We start from the raw sequence: 18,063 nt of genomic DNA, 5'->3' as shown, positions 1-18,063 counted from the left end.
AGTACGTAATGGGCCTAATGGCCTTGGCTGCCGGTATAGCCCGTTAGTCTTAGGGTTAATTAGATATAAGAATTGCTTGCTTACGGGGTCAAGTAAGCCTTACTTGAAAGTCAAGTAAATCCCTTCCATCTTGCCCGGCCGTGGACAAAAGACCCCCGGCCGGCCCTCTCATGCGCTCCTTCTAGCAGCGCCGTAACACCCATACACTCCATTGCAGGAAACAATAATAATAATATGTCAACGGTGCGACCTTTGTTGTGCAAACATGTTGTTTCTCTCTCTTTTGTTCCAGCAGTACGCCTATACCTCGGGATTTTTCAGTATTCCTAAAACAAAAGGCAAAAAAAGGCCCACTAAAACAAGCAGGGGCGAAGGTACGCCTCTGGAATTTATTATCAGAAATCATAGGAGCTTTCGTGCAACCATGGAACTATGCGGATTATCTAGTACTCCTGCAGCTTATTCTAATCATGGCGCGAGCATTGACTTGACCTGGCTTCCTAAGGCTAGGAGGAAGTGTATCCTCTGCCTTTAGCCATAGCAGGTACTCTTCGTGGAAAGTCTTAAGCATGGTGCAAAGCCGACTCAGCAAAGCAAAAGAAAAGGTAGTCGCCAAAGATAGCATCTCAAGCTAGATTAGCAACCGATCTGTTGCGACCTGCTCCCAGCTAAACATCCCAAGATTTGTTGGTGCCTAGCTCAGTTACGAAATTCATCACTCTCTCCCAGATGCCAAGATTCTACTGTACTAGCTAGCGGCCATGGGAATACCTTCCTTCTTCAGCTGGCTCGTGGGCAAGTACCCAAAAATCGCCGGCACCATCATCGACGTCTACTCTGCCTCGTCATCGGAGGACGAGGAGGAGGAGAAAGAAGAAAAGGAGGAAGAAGAGGGGGAAGAAGAAGAGGTTGAAGAAGAAGATGACGATGAAGAGGATGAAGATGAAGAAGAAGAGATCATCTACGACAACCTCTACCTCGACATGAATGAAATCATCCACAAATGCTTCCGCCTCAACAACGGGCTGGTAATAAACACCTCAACCATGACGATCGCCATGCAATCTAGCCGGTGTCTGTTGACTCTCTTGAACTCTTGAGCTGGCCTTAATTTCACTGGCATTCGCGCAGGTGTACAATTGGTTTTTCGCTTACTTGGATCGCTTGTTTCGCATGGTCAGGCCAAGGAGGCTCCTTTACTTGGCAGTAGGTCCGTGCATAGTACTATATACATGGATCGATCACTGGATACACAAATGACTTCTCTTGATTCCTCTTTCCCATGATATGCATCATCCACCTACAAATTCCAACCGCAGATGGTGTCGCCCCTATGTCCAAGATGACCAAGCTGCGGCAGAGGTACTTCAAAACTGCCAAGTATCGCGCAGACTCGGTGAGCTCTCAAGTCTATTTCATTTCATTCCCTCGACAAGATAACTGTTTATCATAAAATTCACAATGCATATATGTACCAGGAGGCTGAAGCGATCCTCTTGACGGAGATATTCAGAGCTCAGGGGAAAGAGGTGATGCCCCGAGATACGTACGAGCTTCAGAATCCTGTTGTCAAGATGCCAGGGACGGAATTCATGGAGAAGATATCAGCAGCGCTGGAGTACTTCATCCACGAACGGTTGAATACGGACCCTGAATGGAAAGACATCAAGGTTTGCACTTATCTTTTAACAGGCAAAGTGGTGAAGCAAATGGAGTTCATGTTCATCTTAACTGTTTAGCCTGCAGTTTTTTGGTGGTGGGGGAAAGGAAGGGGGGGGGGGGGGGGGGGGTTGAAATAGACTACTATTTCCCTTATTTTACATAAATAATAACTCCACTTTAATTGTTATTTTTCACAAATATACCTCTAGCACACTGAAACTGTGATTGCGACCCCATCTAAATACTCTGTTCCATCTTGACAGTATTAAGATTTTTGGTTCACCGTAAAGCATGTATCTTAGGGGCTGTGGGATCTTGCTGAATTTGTCCAGGTTGGTCATTGTTGATGAGTTCACAGTTGATCTTTTTTTTACTGAAGGTAATACTTTCTGATGCAAATGTTCCTGGAGAAGGGGAGCACAAGATCATGTCTTTCATTCGCGCGCAACGAAGCATGGAAAACTATGATCCGAACACGCGCCATTGTCTGCATGGGCATGTATGAACTTTAACCGCACGACACACTTGATTATCTCAATCGAACACAATGTTTGACATGTTCACTACTGCCTAGTTAACTCTGAAGAATTATCACAGGATGCAGATCTGATCATGCTCGCGTTGGCATCTCACGAAGTCCACATTTCAATTTTGCGGGAGTTCGATAATCCAAATGGAAGGATACCCGCAAGATTTTATCAGGTCTATTCCCCTGAAATAATATTACCAAAAGGTTCACATTTTGACTAAAGGAATAACACCTCCTTTTGCAGTTTGTGGACATATGGGTTCTGAGAGAGTACTTGGAGCTTGAAATGAAGACACCAGGTTGCAAACAAGATACCGAGAGACTAATAGATGACTTTATCTTTATTTGTTTCTTGACAGGAAACGATTTCATTCCACGGATTCCTTCACTAGAGATAAATGAAGTACGTATATTGTATGTTGTTAGATTCTAGTAATAATTTAACATATTCATTGCTGCGATTGTTCCTCTGATCTACGTTCGATGTGACAGTTTGCAGTTGATCTTCTCATTGAAGTGTACAAAACAACCTTCAACAAAATGGGGGGCTATATGGTCAACACAGACAAAGTACCTGGAGAATTTCTGCCTTTTTACTTTCACCGATGATTAGCCATTGGGTTGTAGTTTTATGTGATTTTGCTTCTACGGGAAACAGATTAAAGATAAATACGGTGTGTATCTGGAAGTCACAAGGTTAGAGAAGTTCTTTCATGAACTGTCCTTGTGCGAAGAGAAAATTTTACTCAAAAGATATGAACTGCAAGAGGTATGTTATCATCCTTGTCAGTAGTGCGCGCTAGTGCCAATTAGCATTTACATATGCTTTGTTATTGAGTTATCTGCAGAAGTTACTGCACAAGATACAGGGTGAAGCTGCAGTAAACGAATGGGCCAAGGGAGAGGACAGGGGAGAGAAGAAAACATCATTTGCTCAGCATTTTTTTTATCCTGTAGAGACTTCCCTTGAAAGAGACTCTGACGATGTGGTAAGGATTAGTTAGCTAAAAAAAGTTGTGTAGTGGTCTCGTTGGTTCTTCTAGTCAGGAAGAACGCCCCGAGTTCAAGTCATTTTTGACACACAAGGCAGTACTTCTACTTGCATCCCTAACGAGTCTAATGAATTGGAGTTCTCTTTATTTCTGCTACAAATTAAGGAATGCTTGAACTTCTGATTGATTCCCTATTATCAGGTCAGAGAGAATACCAGGGAGCTATGGAGAACTGTGAGCGATATTTTCTGTAATAAGGACGACCTTTTTAAAAATGGAGCCTGCAAACAAGACAAGGTTAGTGGCGTATATTGCTAGAGATATTTCTTATGTGTGCAGTTTCTCATGTATCTATTGCAGATAAGACCAGGATGGAAATCCCGGTTCTACAGAGAGAAGCTTGGTGCCGAAACTTCTAAAGAAGTTGGAAGGCTGCAGACAGAAATGGTTGTGGTTTCCCTTGTTTCTTCGTGCAAATGGAGTCTCATGAGGCTGGCCATGGGAAATTTAGATTGATATAATCTGTTTCTTTTTTCCTTACTGACTTGAATTATTTATTTTGCGGGTTGAACACTTCTCATATGTAATTTAGGTTCAGAAGTATTTAGAAGGATTATGCTGGATGCTTCAATGCTATTTTTCTGAAGTTCCTTCATGGACTTGGTATGAAGAAAACATATATAAATTGTACAATTTTTGTCTATATGTTTCCGTACACTCCGTAATTTCATGGCTCTGAGTTGTTATTATGACTTTTGTCCCAAGGACCACTAGCTTTCACAGTATTTCTATGCTAGTGATATCTGACAACTCCAGTACATATGTGCAAGAAAAACGTTTCCATTCTATGTCAATATATTTTATGGTACCCCCGCAAAAAAAATGTCTTATGGTAGAATATCTGTGTTCTTGCAGGTGCTACCCATTCTATTATGCTCCTTTTGCATCGGATTTCAAATGTCTGTCTCAATTCAACATATCTTTCACCATGGATAAACCACTAAGACCATTTGATCAGCTCATGGCAGTTTTGCCACCACAAAAGAATGTTTTGTCATGTGCCCTTCCAAAATGTTACAGCAAATTAATGGGCTGTGAAGAATCTAAAATACAAATGTCCTATCCAACAGGTATTTAAGTAAATCCACCAAGTATGTTTGTCATTCTTAGTTCATACCATAGATTGTTGGCGTGCTTATGTAGATGCAATTATTTTGTCAACAGAGTTCGAGATTGATCCAGATGGCAAACGTTTCTTGTCACAAGTAAGTTATTCGTTCACATGTCCATTAGGGAAACTGAATCAATTTATACTTTCAACTTAAACTGATCAAGTGTTGATGTGCTTAGTATGGCTAGGTTACACCCCTTAGGTCCCGCTTGGAATCGGTGTACACTTGTATTTATTTTATACGTGTATATTACCGGCCATTTGTGATTTCCACCTGAAAAGATAAATGACTGATGAAGGCGTGTATATTTTACAGACGTATAGCGCTCAGAAACTGAGAGTCCAATCAGGGCCTTAGGTGCTAGGTTATGCAAAAAGGACTCTGATGCTAACTTTCAATGAATAAATAAATTGTACTAATTTTCAACTAATAAATGGTTTCAGGGTATTGCAAAGTTACCATTCATAGACAAGGAACTGCTGCTTTCAGCTACCAAAATGGTAGAGAAAGATCTAACGGTAATAGAATCGCCTGCCATCTTATTATCTTCTACTACCAATGTACACTAACTTAAAACTACTGTTGCATAAATCATAAGTCAAAAAGCATCGGTATTTACCTTGTTAACACATGCATTAGGAGGATGAGATGGCACGGAATAATGCTCGGCAGGAGAGGATCTTCCGGAGGAACTCGCAGAGTCTGGCAAATACTGCAGCATTTGCGGCAACAATTTCAGACAATGCACAGAAAAAGCTTTGGATAGACACTAGGTGCTTGAAGTCTGAACTGAACTTAGTGAAGTTGAGTACTTTGTTCAGAGCAATACAGAACTGATGCTGAATATTTTGTCTTTGCATAGTGAAATCGGGGGACGGTTCTCACCAGATGAGAAGGAGGTTCAAAGCTCTGCGTTAAGAAAAAATAAGGTTCAACACGCGTGGTCGTGGATAAGAGATCCAGACATGACAGTGTAAGTTCGTTTACTCTTGAGTTGATCATATTCACGCACTGGGAGGGATATCACATCACATCCTCTGTGCCACTGTGTGAATGCCTCATCAGATCAGCAATGTTCTTCAACCCTGAGGCAGTGAAGCCGATTTCAAGACTGCTTGACAATGTCATAGTGCCTGACAAGGTAGATTCAGATGAAGTGGTAGCACAAAATTTCAACTGATTTATCTGAAACTTATGTATCCACTCCTGCAGACTATAACTGAAGCCGACATTCGGAAGAGGCCGCTGTGGCACACGTACCCGGGTCCAAGGCCAAGGCCGCCGCATGTCACCCACAGACCAGAGACCCAGTGGAGGGCGAGCACGCCGGCGACGCCGAGAGAAGAGCACAAGCTCGCCGGGGAGGGGTGGCTGGGACGGGGGAGAGGAAGCGCCGCCGCTGCTACCGCCGATACACAGCAGATCGGGCCGAGCGGCTATGGGAGAGGTTCCCAGGGTGTGCAAATGGCGCAGAGCCGAGGCGGCCGGTTCGACGGCGGTGATGAGTGGGCAGGAGGAGGCGGCCGCGGCGGCGGCACGGTGAAGAGGCCGGAGACGGAGGCGCGGCCCGTTGGGTTGTGGGCGAGAGGAGGCGGCCGTCGCGGGAGCGGGCCAGCCCGCGCGCGGTAGCACGTTCTAATTCATTTGAGGCCCGTTTCAAGCTTCGGGCTGGCGAAGCAGAAAATCTAGGGACGAGCCCAAAGCAGAAGTTTCAGGTGCCCATGAGGTCATCGCTCATTTTTTTTCTTCTAATAGTGGTTCGTAAGATATTCTCCTTCACCTGACTTAGAGATGACAGTAAAAATATGTGTACAATGGATAATATGTTAGTCTTATCTTCAACGAAAAAGCGAGACCATTTCGGACTAGCCTTTGAAGGCATATTTTCATAAAAGAAATCTCTAAGCACATCGCGCCAGCCAAGACTCGCACGCGGGTTGGCTAGTTGCGCTCCTTGTGGGCCTAGCCAAAAGGATGACACCCTGTTTTAAGTCTTAATTATCTTTAATAACTAGCTATTTTAAATAAAAAATGATGCGGCATATTGTGTTAAGAGATTATCTCTTAATTAAGAGGAGGAAATCCTTTTTACTGATTTCACTTTCCTTCAGTCCGGCATTTTATTTTACATGATACTTGTAATACAACATCACTGTACATGCCCTGAGTCGGACGTGTTGGTGGTTTGGGTCATAATAGGTGCTTTCGCTTTGATGGGGCACACAAACTTAGGCATGCAAGAGGTAACATTAGTCTAACAGTTAAGGCTGAGTTTATCATTGAAGTGGATTATAATAATTGAGCTTATTGAACAATGTAAAGTGTATACAGTGATAGTTGCTTTTGGAGCTCGGGCTCCATGGAGGCCGGTTTTTGAAAAATTCAAAATTCAACAAAATTCATATTATTACATTTCAAAACATTCTAAAAAAATGCAGACATAGATGGAGGCATAACACACATTTTTTCCGAAAAGGGGGGCTCCCCGGCCTCTGCATCAGAGTGATGCATACGGCCATCTTATTAACCAAAGGAACAAAATGTGCCAACAAGGTTCCAAAGTCTTCAACTAAAAAAAGAAAAGACAGCTCACATAGAGCCTAAAATGCTAACGACACAAACTAGCCAAGAGGAGACGCCACAACCGGCTGGCTAAAAATAGACAGGTAAACTAATTGACTATCATATTACATGACCGCCATCCAAACCGGTTGAAGATATCCCGACCTACCATCTCTCAACAGATAGATCCTGTAACCAAATGCTCCCTGGCTTCCATCGGAGTGAGTAGCGACTACGAACGGATCACTGCCGTGGTGCGGAAAATAACCTGCAAAAAATGAATACGTGATGTTCTGTTAAAAATCAAATCATTTCTGCAATTTCAGATAGTCCACAGCAGAGCACAAACTCCAACCCTAATATGTCTTGCTAAGTCAGGCTCAATCCCATTAAGCCATGTCCCAAATAAAGTATTGACAGAATTCAGTGGAGTAATATTAAAAGCAATGTGGACCGTCCGCCAAAGGACTTGGGCCAACGGGCAATCAAGAAAGAGGTGCTTAATCGTCTCATCCCAATCACAGAAACTACACCTAGTAGGTCCTGTCCAATTACGCTTAATCAAGTTGTCTTTTGTTAAAATAACTTGTTTATGGACAAACCACATAAACACTTTTATTTTCAAAGAGACTTTGACATCCCAGACAGTCTTGGAAGTTGGAATGGAGTTCGAATTAATAACATCAATATACATTGATTTAACTGTAAATACTCCAGACATAGTCAGTTTCCAGCGTAATTCATCGGGTTGGTCAGAAAGTTGAACCTCCATGAGTCTCCTAACTAGATGGAGCCATTCGTCCCAACGATTGCCCACTAGCACTCGTCTAAACTGAATATTAAGGGGGGCAGATTGAAATATCGTTGCAACGAACACCTCACGTCGTTGAGCAATACGATATAAAAACGGATATTGAATGGCCAAGGGTGAGTCGCCAAGCCAAGTATCCTCCCAGAAACGTGTACTACCACCGTTTTCAATAACAAACCTCGTCCTATTGAACATTGATTGTTTGACTTTCATTAGTCCTTTACAGAAAGGCGAGTCAGTCGGCCTGACTGTGACCTGGGACAACGTTTTAGTCTGGAGGTACTTGCTACGAAGGATCTGCGCCCACATGGCCTCAGTCCCGGACGAGAGCTTCCACAACCACTTACTAAGAAGGCATATGTTCTTAACTTCAAGATTCTCAATTCCAAGATCCCCTTGGTTTTTCGGTCTACAGATGATATCCCATTTAGCAAGCAGGTATTTTCTTTTAAGTTCATCACCCTGCCAAAAGAAACGCGATCGATAGAAGTCTAGTCTTTTCCTAACACCAACTGGGACCTCAAAGAACAATAAGAGGAACATAGGCATACTCGTGAGCACCGAATTTATCAAGATTAATCGGCCACCGTATGACATGAGCTTACCCTTCCAGCAACTCAGTTTCTTCTCAAATCGGTCTTCGATGCACTTCCATTCTCTGTTTGTCAGCCTACGATGGTGTATCGGAATACCTAGGTAGGAGAAGGGTAAAATCCCCAACTCGCACCCAAACAATTTCCTGTAAGACTCCTGTTCGTCTTTGGCTCTACCAAAGCAGAACAGCTCGCTCTTATGAAAGTTAATCTTTAACCCGGTCAATTGTTCAAATAGGCATAACACCAGCTTCATATTTCTCGCCTTGGCCAAGTCATGCTCCATAAAGATGATTGTATCATCAGCGTACTGAAGGATGGATACACCTCCATCAACAAGATGAGGTACCAAGCCGCCCACTTGACCATTCTCCTTAGCCCTTCCTATCAAAATTGCTAACATATCCACCACAATGTTAAACAGGATAGGGGACATCGGATCTCCTTATCTTATGCCTTTATGTGTCTGGAAATAATGACCTATGTCGTCATTCACTTTAATTCCCACACTCCCTTTTTGCGTAAATGATTCGACCTGTCGGCGCCAGGCTTCATCGAAACCTTTCATACGCAATGCCTGTTGGAGGAATGGCCATTTGACCTTATCGTACGCTTTCTCGAAATCCACCTTAAAAATAACTCCATCTAATTTTTTGGAGTGGATTTCATGGAGCATTTCATGAAGGACAACCACCCTTCAAGGATATTTCTGTCCGGCATGAAAGCAGTTTGGGATTGTTGCACCACAGAATGCGTAATCTGTGTGAGCCTATTAGTCCCGACCTTGGTGAAGATTTTGAAACTAACATTGAGAAGGCAGATCGGCCTAAACTGCTCAATTCTCACCGCAACCGTTTTCTTAGGGAGCAATGTGATAGTTCCAAAATTCAAGTGAAATAATTGAAGCTGTCCAGAGAACAGATCATGAAACATAGGTAACAAATCCTCCTTAATAATGTGCCAGCACTTTTTATAAAACTCGACCGGGAACCCATCCGGTCCGGGAGCCTTATTGTTTTTCATTTATGCAATAGCCTCAAACACCTCCTTCTCTGAGAACGGGGCAACCAGGATATCATTATCGGCAGCAGACAATTGAGGCACATCCCCAGTCCTGGACTCATCGAGGGAGACACAATTATCCTCCGGAGGACCAAATAACTGCCTATAATAGTCTGTAATATATGTTTTTAGATTATCCCGTCCTAAAATAGTGCCCTCATCTTGCTCAAGCTGAAAGATTCGCTTCTTTCTGTGCTTACCATTGGCAATCAAGTGAAAGAATTGAGTATTCGCGTCCCCTTGGACCACTTTGCGGACCTTAGCTCGCAAAGCCCACTTCAACTCTTCTTCACGGAGAAGTTCTTTCAACCTCTTGTCCGCCTCAGTTTTAATCTGGAGCTCAGCTGGCAGCAAAATCGCAGATTCGACTTTTAAGTCCAAGGTCTATATAAGATAAAGGAGCCTATCCTTCTTAATCTTATACACCCCACTGATGTGCTTAGCCCAACCCCGTAGGAAACTTCTCAAATGCCTAATCTTATTTTTCCAACGCTCAACCGTCCTACCTCCTACACCCTTAGCCCATTCCCTGGCGATCAGGTCTAAGAACCCCTCACGTTCAAACCAGGTCATCTCGAATGAGAAGGTGTTTTTATTTCCCACGTGGTTCGGCTCCCCTGAGTCCACGAACAGGGGTGTGTGATCGGATATTCCCCGCGAGAGAGCTTGCACCGTGACAAGAGGGAATTTCTGTTCCCACTCCACGCTCGCGAGAACTCGATCAAGTTTTTCGTATGTTGGGTTTGGCAAAGCATTAGCCCAAGTAAACTTTCTACCAGAAAGCTCTATCTCCCTCAGATGCAAGCTTTCAATAATGGTATTGAACATAAACGACCACCTACCGTCAAAGTTATCATTATTTTTCTCCTCTCTCCTCCTAATGATATTGAAATCACCCCCGACTAAAATTGGAAGCTGCTCGGACCCACAGATTCGAACAAGATCCGCCAGAAACTCCGGTTTAAGCTCGGGTTGTGCGGCACCATAAACCGCCACCAAAGCCCAGTTGAAACCATCAACTTTAGACCTAACTTGAAACTTTACCGCGAAGTCACCCATGACTACACTTCGGACTTCAAGCGAATCGCATCTCACACCTAGCAAGATACCATCCGATCTTCCTCGCGGAGGGAGGCAATGCCAATCGAAATAAACACCACCCGCAAGAGAGGATAGAAACTGCGGCGCAAAATTATCTCTACCGGTTTCCGATAAAGCAATAAAATCTAACTGATGTTCCAGAGAAGCCTCAGCAAGAAACCTTCTTTTAGCCAAGTCTTTCAGACCTCTGCTATTCCAAAAGATTCCTTTCATATTTCGTCATGGAATTTTTTAGTAGTCTGAATCCTAGCACTCCTACGAACTGCAGAATTGGGATAAATCTTCCATTTCCACTTATGCTTTGGTTTACTAGGCTCTGTCACCCGATCCTCATAACTGGGCTCAACGGAGCTAACAGTGGCAAAATCTAGGGGCACATCCTCGTCCTCAGACTCAAGACTAGAAGGTGCTAGATCCACACACAAATTATCGAGCACTCTAACCCCTAACGCATCAATCTCCTCATCATTCATGAGTTTAACCGCTGCAAGATTACGAATAGTCTCTAAGGCACGCTCCGCCTCCAAATCTAACATATCATTCACCGAATTGGAGATCTCACTATCAGTAACACCTAGTGTAACTCCCAATTGGTTTGCATTATTAATAATCTCCTCATTAGAGAAATGCAATAAAGAATTAGATATGTTGACGGACATACCAGAAAAGTTCGCAGCATCGTGAAGCTTGGCCGCCCTCACCGCGCACCGCTGCTGCATATCATCAACCTCCAGAAGCTCGTGAATGCGAGCACTCATCCGTCTCCCCGTCGAGACCGGGTCCGGGATCCCGCCAAAGGCAACAACCTCCTCCCTAGTAAAGCCTCGCGGTGAGTCCCGCAACGGGTCAACCACGGCTACCGGAGGAGGCGGCTGCAGGCTCCCATGCCCCTCAGACAAGTTCCCCACGGGTAAGACAGGAAAGTGGATAATTGGGGCCGCCTGCCCGATCCCTCCTCCCGCCCCACCCACCGGCTTGGAGTGAAGTGCCGACGTCGTAGGAGGCGCGGTCCTCCTGACCGCAGACGAGGAAGGGGAATCTAGGGTCACCTGCCCCAACCCCCCCTCCCCCAGCGCCACTGGAGGCGCGGGTGCCACCGCCACGACCGGAAAGGTAAGAGCTGAGGCCACCTGCCTCGGGCTCCCTCTCACAGCGCTGGCCGACCCCGACGTGACCGGCGTCACCGACATCGGGATGGGTAGTGGAGAAGTCAAGGCCACCTGCCCCGACCCCCTTCCCCCAAGCCCCAGCTCGAACGTAGAAGATATCACCGGAGTCTCGACAATAGGTGAAGCAAGGGAAATAGAAGCGACCTCCGGCTCCACTTCCCCAACTCCAGCATCCTCAAACTCCAACAAAGGAAGCATGTGTTCAAACACAGCGTCAGTCTCCACCCGATCACTCCAAAGTCTGGGAGGCGCTGAGGCTGGCTCAAAGGACCCAAAACACAACGAAGTCATAGGCACCGAAGGTGAGGGTGCCGGCTCAACCCCAGTCCCATCCCCGGGCAACTGGGCATCTGGGCGAGAACCGGTAGACCCCTCTCGTGTGGAATCGGTCGGTGCCCCCTTGGCACATGCATCGCCGTCACCCTCGTGCATATCCACATCACTCCCATTAACCTCCTCAGCAAACATAGCAGTGTCCTCGAACTCTATATAGAGCGGGAAAACCTCTCCCCTATATATCCAGTGGACCACATCGGGCACGAACTCAATATTCAGAACACTCACCAAAATCCGGGCCACTCCATGCGCACGTGTAAAAGCCATATCCACTTTCTCCGTCTTCCTAACCATGATGTCCATGCTGGCCACAACTCGAGCATCCTGCAAAGGCTTAGATGGAGCCCTCGAAAACCTCAACCAGACCTGCGTAAGCAGCTTTCCTTTAGGCTCCACCTTCGTCCACTCGTGAAACTCCAAAATACACGTAGTACCAGGAACTCTACACAAGCCAAAGCTCAGCAATTTCTGCAAATCATCCACAGAGGGGAAATCCACCTTAAAGACATTAGCTTCGAGACTAACCAGCTCCCACTAGAAGTTACCCGGTACCAGCTTCTGAAGCCTCCGGACAATCTGAGCCTCAGTCACCTCTCCCTGAGTTGCTTTCACAACCCCTATGATCAAGCTCTGTGTCTCCTCGGGAGTCTCCCTCGCGGCCGGGGACTCAAAGAACAAAAGCTCTGCACAGTATAGCCCATACATTGTCAGAGCCGGAGCCTGGTCACGCAACAACAGGCAGTCTCCCGAAGTATGTGCTGGCTTGCCACACGAGTCACACAGCTCTGCCACGCACTCCGCAATGAAATGGCCCTTCTCGCCACAACGGTAACAAAAGCATCCTTTCCTTCTTACGCGCCCACTTGGACGCCCTCTCTGAATCAGACCTGTCAGACATCTCAGCCACAGTCTCAGACACAGGAACCTCAACATTGGCCAGGGCTGTTACCACACCCATTGCCTGGCTAGTAAGATCAGTAGACTGAGCGTTATCTGTCTCAACAGCTGTCGCCGCATGGTCAACAGCAGCCGGGGGCGGAGGCTGTCGACGAAACCTCCCACGGCCACCACCCCGACCACCTCGATGTCCATGGTAGCCACCTCTCTGGCAGTGATCCGGACCGGATGTCCCCTCGACAAAGCCACCAGGAGGCCCGAGAAAAGGTCTCTCAGCCGACCCGTCACCCTGCCAGGCATAGCCTCGACTGCCACTATCCAAAATTCCGTTCTCGTGTATACAGTTCCTATTTTGTGCTTTATTCACAGAACTGCCCAAATACTTGTTGTAAATCTCAAATAATTTAAGAAACCTTTTTTTGTATACATGAACATATTTTGTCTTCAAAACTTTTTTGAATTCATGAACAATATTTGAGCTCACAAAACCTTTTTTTGGATACGTGAACAATATTCGAGTTTGCGACACTTTTTTTGGATACCTGAACATTTTTCTCGAATACATGAAAATATTCACCATTCATGAACCTTTTTTGGATAGTTGAACAATATTAGGATTCCCGGAAGTTTTTTCTGGATACGAGAACAAATTTTGCTTTCGCGAACATTTTTGAATTTGCCACTAGCATATTTCAAATAAGGGATTTTTTTTGAAATCGAAAATACATTTTGAATTTACAACCATTGTTGGAATTGGATGATATCCCACATTGCAGCGAGAATTCATAAGCACATGATATAGGAAAACAGAAACATTTCATCATACTCTCTCCATTTTAAAATATAAGATCTTTTAGAGATTTCAATACGGACTACATACGGATGCATATAGACACATTTTAGAGTGTAAATTCACTCATTTTGCTTCGTATGTAGCCTGTATTAAAATCTCTTAATATAATTATGATGGTAGCAGACAACTCCACGGTAAAGGCATCTCCAACGCCGATAGTTAAACTGCCCGCATACATCCAGACCACTTTTGCCATCCAGCACCCGTATATGTTCACTTACCAGTCCAGACTTACGAATTCCGGTATCGAAGAGAAAAACGGGGGGGGGGGGATAAAAATTCTTCCTTAATTAGGTTTAGCATAGAGCCATGTGCACTGGAAGACGGTAGAGGAGAGGCTTGTGGGCCCCACATTGCCTAGCCATGTAGCGAGGGCCTGGGTGCATGGGCCCACAACCACCCCTCTGGCACTTCTTTGGCCTAGTGTGGTCCTATTGCTTTCCTTTGGTGACCCAAATATATTTATCATGTTGCATCAAAAAGCAGAAAATTATCACTGACATGGGATTAATCGATTTGTCCAATGAAAATCAAAGAAAAGTGTGCCAAAATTATTTATAAGTGATATAAATATAGCATGAACATAAAATGATATAGATAAATTTGGGACATATTACTAGCTTGCCAGGCGAAGTCTCGTGACATACGCATCACAACCCCAACTTCTGAGAAAAGAGAAATCATGACTCATTCCACTTCAAATCTCGTATGGTGTCTTGTCAACAGATTTAGATGATACCATGTCTAGTGTAGAAGTTGTTGTTTCTATAACATAACCGCCAAATGATAATGTTAGATCTAATTGGCTCATCATTGATCAAAGAGAGAAGTGCATATTTCAACCTTGAACTCATGCCTAGTTTGATTTACAGCCCCCAACTTCAAAACAGTTAGGACACAACCATGAAACTTCGATACCATTCAACTTTACCCTCGACACGATTTATAGATGGTTTTGTTGTGACGTGGCACCCGGTCCCACATGTCATGGTAACACATAGCTAAATTGCACACGAAGAGGACAATGATTTCCCTTTCTTCTCCGTGCGATTCGGGGTTCTTTTAGGCCCCACCGCTGCTGGAGATACACCACTGTGTCACTGTGGCGGCGAATGATGCTGCCACAGCATGACGTGACGCCTCCCTCGAGCTCGTTGCCACACAAGATGTACTTTGATCCTTGCATCAGCAGTCCCATTCCCCACACAAGCCACATCCTTGTTGGTCAATCGCTGGTGACCTTCCCACATGGCCGACAACTCCACTCCGTCCCTCATCCCTAGCCACGCATGCATCGTCACCTCCTAGTTGCTATGGCACCTCTCCTAGCTTCGCCTTGGGCAGTGGCGGAGCCAGGAAAAATGAGTGAGGAGGGCCAGAGTGTTGTTAATCCTTATTAAGGAGGGCCAGCCCACTAGATTACACTAGTTTAGCAGCCCAAAATCATCTGTATACATTCATATTAGGCATAACTCACTGTTGTTAGGGGGGCTAGGGCCCCTGCTGGTCCCCTGTCTCCGCCACTGGCCTTGGGTGAGCCTATTGCCTTTCAGTATTAGGCGCATGAGGTAGCCCGACGCGAGGCCAAAGTTGTGAGGCATGTCAGGATGGACTAGCGAGCCACTAACCATACCATCATGGGCCCAAGCACCCCAACACCCCCAAATGGAGGAGCTCTGGGTCGGGGTGGAGTTCATGGCATTGCCTGCAACCCTACGCAGGCGCATAAGAGCCCGTGGAGGCGCGAGGTGACTTGTGCAGATGCGCTTGAGGCAATGTCAAGCTAGGGCGGCGCGAAGGAGACGACATCGCACCGGAGTTGGAGATGAATGTGGAGACAAAGAGGGAGCATATAGGAGGAAGAAGATGATTATTATATGACATATGGGACCAATAAAATCTGCTAAAAAAATTATAACTCAGATGCAACATCAATGTTGACTAGTCAACCTAGATGCCACGTTACACAAAACCACCCTCGAAGTGTCTTTGGGGTAAAGTGAATGGTGTCGAAAGTTTAGGATTGTGTACTAACTGGTTTTGAAGTTGGGAGTTGTAACTTAAACTAGGGCATGAGTTCAAGATTAAATTATGCACTTCTCTCTTGATCGAACCATATCCAACAAAGTTCAATCATATCTTCCGGAAACCCCAATAGTTTCAGGTGTTACGGTAGGTGTAAGTTGTGGAACAATTCCACAACTCTTTAGATGGTTGCTTAACTCATGACTCAAATACTCAACTCGGTGATCAGCCCGAAAAAACATAATTTTCCAGGAGGATTGTTGCGTCTAGGCGCGGTGAAACCGCTCATACAAGTAAGTCAAGTTCCACTGTCGGGGTGTGGATTCCAAATGAAAAATGGGCATGCATCAAAAAGGACCTTCTGCTGCTCTCACAGAGATGCTACACAAGCCATTGCCATCCACCTACACGAGCACTGAGTCCCTCTGGCCGAGTCTAACTTCAAGACGATGTCCTCAAGAGGAGACATGATGCCAAGCAAAGCCAGCGTCGTCATCGTCCGACCCGGAAGACCGGATCTAGGGTTTCCCCCGAAGAATGTCAGGCAGGGGAAGGGAGCGGCTGCGACATCGATGCCTCCAACAAGGGGACGGTGCCCGTAGGCGCCGCCATCGACTGCTCCGGCCACAACCGGAGCGCGGCTTTCACCGGCAGCCTCACCCACCCAAACCCGTGACCCAGCCAGCCCTTCCTGCATACCAATTCCATGGCTCACGAGCACTGTTCCACATCTCAGCCCTCAGGCCGCGCCCAGGAGGTCGCCGGCCAGCTATCCCGACAGATCTGCATCGGGAAAGCAAAATGCCCAGATCAGGCTCAGCCCCTGCTCAAGACGCCCAGGAGCTTGATGCTCCCGCAACGCCCGCACACCTTCGCGCCGTCCCACGTCCAGCCGACCGCCATACCCGCCGCCGCGATTGCGGCACGCCAGATCCACGCGTGCCCGCACCACAGCAGCTCACACTCCGCGCGCGCCGCCCAGCCTCCAGCTCGCAAGGACGCGCCGCCCGACTCCAGCGCGCGCCAGGCCGCGCCGCGCTCGCGCCCGACAGCGCCCTCCACCCGCGCCACCGAGCGCCTCCTCCGCCCAGGGGAGCAGCCCCGCGCAGATCCAGCACCAGGCGAGAGGGAAGAGAAAGGCCCGCCGCCGCCGATGCTGTGCGGGCTTTGCCCGACGGCGCTCGCCGGCAGCGGCGGAGGGAGGGGGGTGGAGGTCTGCGGCCTGCGGCGGCTAGGTTTTCGCGCCCGGGCCGCCTCGCGGGGGAGCGGCATGGGGCTGGGGGCGCGACAACCTGATTGTACGACCGCCGGGTTTGAAAGCGGTGGGTGGATTGTACGACCGCCGGGTTTGAAAGCGGTGGGGAGCAGCAGAAGCACCCTCCACATGCAAAGTGTGTCGGGCGAGTTATGTCAGCCAACCTCGCGGGATTGAAGCGGCATATGTTTGCTCTATCGGACATAGCGTTCCTCTTTGGAGTCGTCGAGTTTGGTGGATATGCTAGTGGCAGCCCGGATTGATATGACGGTTGTCGGTGTGCACCTTGGTAGCGGCGTAAGCGCTCGAGTGCCCGGCCGGGTGTGTCGTGGGGTGTTGGCCTTCTGACATGTTGTATGTGTTGTGGTGCTTTAGGCCTAGTCTTGTTAGGCGCTGCTAAGGTTTTCGCCCGGTTTTCCTTGATAGACTGAGCAACCCTTTCTCATTTCTTCCTTTTTAGCACTCGCCTTATGCAGTGCATTCCTCCTCTGGGGGTGTTACTTGTAATACCTCTTTCTGATCAATAAATTTGACAGCTCTCCTGCCAACATTCCAAAAAAAGGACCTTACTTTGCAGGAGGGCATTCCAAGCCATGGTCGCATGGGTCGGGACAGGGGTCACTCAATCTCAGCCGAGAACATCCACCCGTACGCAGCCCAGCCTCTAGAGGCTACGCTAGCGGTTGCCGGAATGAATGAGAAACAATTTTTAACACCAGAACAACATGTGTGCATGGAATTACACCGCAACGATTTTAGCAACATCAATATAAGCATATATAGAACTCATGTCAGACAATCACATAGAGAAAAGGTGAATACATCAAACATAACCACAATTCATCCAGTCTAATTATACAGTAACCACAATCCATCCAGTCTAATTATATAGCCAGTGTAGCCCAAATGGAGTAACTACTAGAGTCGATCAGGATATTAACACTAGATTCACAAATACTTTTTTTGGAAATGGAGGTATACCCCCGGCCTCTGCATCATGATGATGCATGCGGTCATTTTATTAAAAATGCAGGAAGTATCATC

The 18,063-nt window shown here is 46.5% G+C and overlaps 2 protein-coding genes and 1 long non-coding RNA gene across 3 annotated transcripts; 1 reads left to right on the top strand and 2 right to left on the bottom strand.

Moving 5' to 3' along the window:
• The first annotated feature begins 459 nt into the window (after positions 1–459).
• On the top strand, positions 460–6,223 carry LOC125510154 (5'-3' exoribonuclease 3). The gene is made up of 21 exons (XM_048675248.2): positions 460–605; positions 730–1,028; positions 1,132–1,210; positions 1,320–1,396; positions 1,479–1,670; positions 2,042–2,161; positions 2,260–2,364; positions 2,436–2,594; positions 2,684–2,761; positions 2,850–2,960; positions 3,040–3,180; positions 3,385–3,480; positions 3,544–3,630; positions 3,776–3,846; positions 4,099–4,313; positions 4,408–4,448; positions 4,799–4,873; positions 4,995–5,128; positions 5,218–5,328; positions 5,421–5,496; positions 5,568–6,223. The coding sequence occupies exons 2-21, from the start codon at positions 762–764 to the stop codon at positions 5,982–5,984; spliced, it is 2,652 nt and encodes an 883-aa protein (XP_048531205.2). The 5' UTR covers positions 460–605; positions 730–761; the 3' UTR covers positions 5,985–6,223.
• On the bottom strand, positions 985–5,066 carry LOC125510155 (uncharacterized). Its single transcript, XR_015602544.1, has 2 exons — positions 4,975–5,066; positions 985–1,650 (listed from the first exon to the last, which is right to left on the bottom strand). It is a non-coding gene; the product is annotated as an uncharacterized LOC125510155 (long non-coding RNA).
• Positions 6,224–9,344: 3,121 nt separating the features above from the next.
• On the bottom strand, positions 9,345–13,081 carry LOC147972425 (uncharacterized). Its single transcript, XM_087524327.1, has 6 exons — positions 12,939–13,081; positions 12,845–12,876; positions 12,542–12,672; positions 10,795–12,457; positions 9,584–9,727; positions 9,345–9,496 (listed from the first exon to the last, which is right to left on the bottom strand). Exons 1-6 carry the CDS (start codon positions 13,079–13,081, stop codon positions 9,345–9,347), a joined length of 2,265 nt encoding a protein of 754 aa, XP_087380453.1.
• Between the last annotated feature and the right edge of the window lie 4,982 nt (positions 13,082–18,063).

This window comes from Triticum urartu, chromosome 5A, assembly GCF_056163025.1.
Source record: "Triticum urartu cultivar PI428250 chromosome 5A, HENAU_Tu73, whole genome shotgun sequence".
Lineage (NCBI taxonomy): Eukaryota > Viridiplantae > Streptophyta > Magnoliopsida > Poales > Poaceae > Triticum > Triticum urartu.
Note: the sequence above shows the minus strand (reverse complement) of the source record. Positions and strands in the feature narration are given on the sequence as shown.

Bases quoted from the DNA above. Each gene is read 5' to 3' on its own strand.
- LOC125510154 (XM_048675248.2), top strand. From the start codon at position 762: ATGGGAATACCTTCCTTCTTCAGCTGGCTCGTGGGCAAGTACCCAAAA. The intron at 1,211-1,319 runs GTCCGTGCATAG...TTCCAACCGCAG, and splicing joins GCTCCTTTACTTGGCAGTAG to ATGGTGTCGCCCCTATGTCC. The intron at 2,762-2,849 runs GTACCTGGAGAA...TACGGGAAACAG, and splicing joins ATATGGTCAACACAGACAAA to ATTAAAGATAAATACGGTGT.
- LOC147972425 (XM_087524327.1), bottom strand. From the start codon at position 13,081: ATGGACATCGAGGTGGTCGGGGTGGTGGCCGTGGGAGGTTTCGTCGAC. The intron at 12,458-12,541 runs GTACCGGGTAAC...GATGATTTGCAG, and splicing joins TCCGGAGGCTTCAGAAGCTG to AAATTGCTGAGCTTTGGCTT. The intron at 9,497-9,583 runs GTAAGCACAGAA...CATATATTACAG, and splicing joins CTTTCACTTGATTGCCAATG to ACTATTATAGGCAGTTATTT.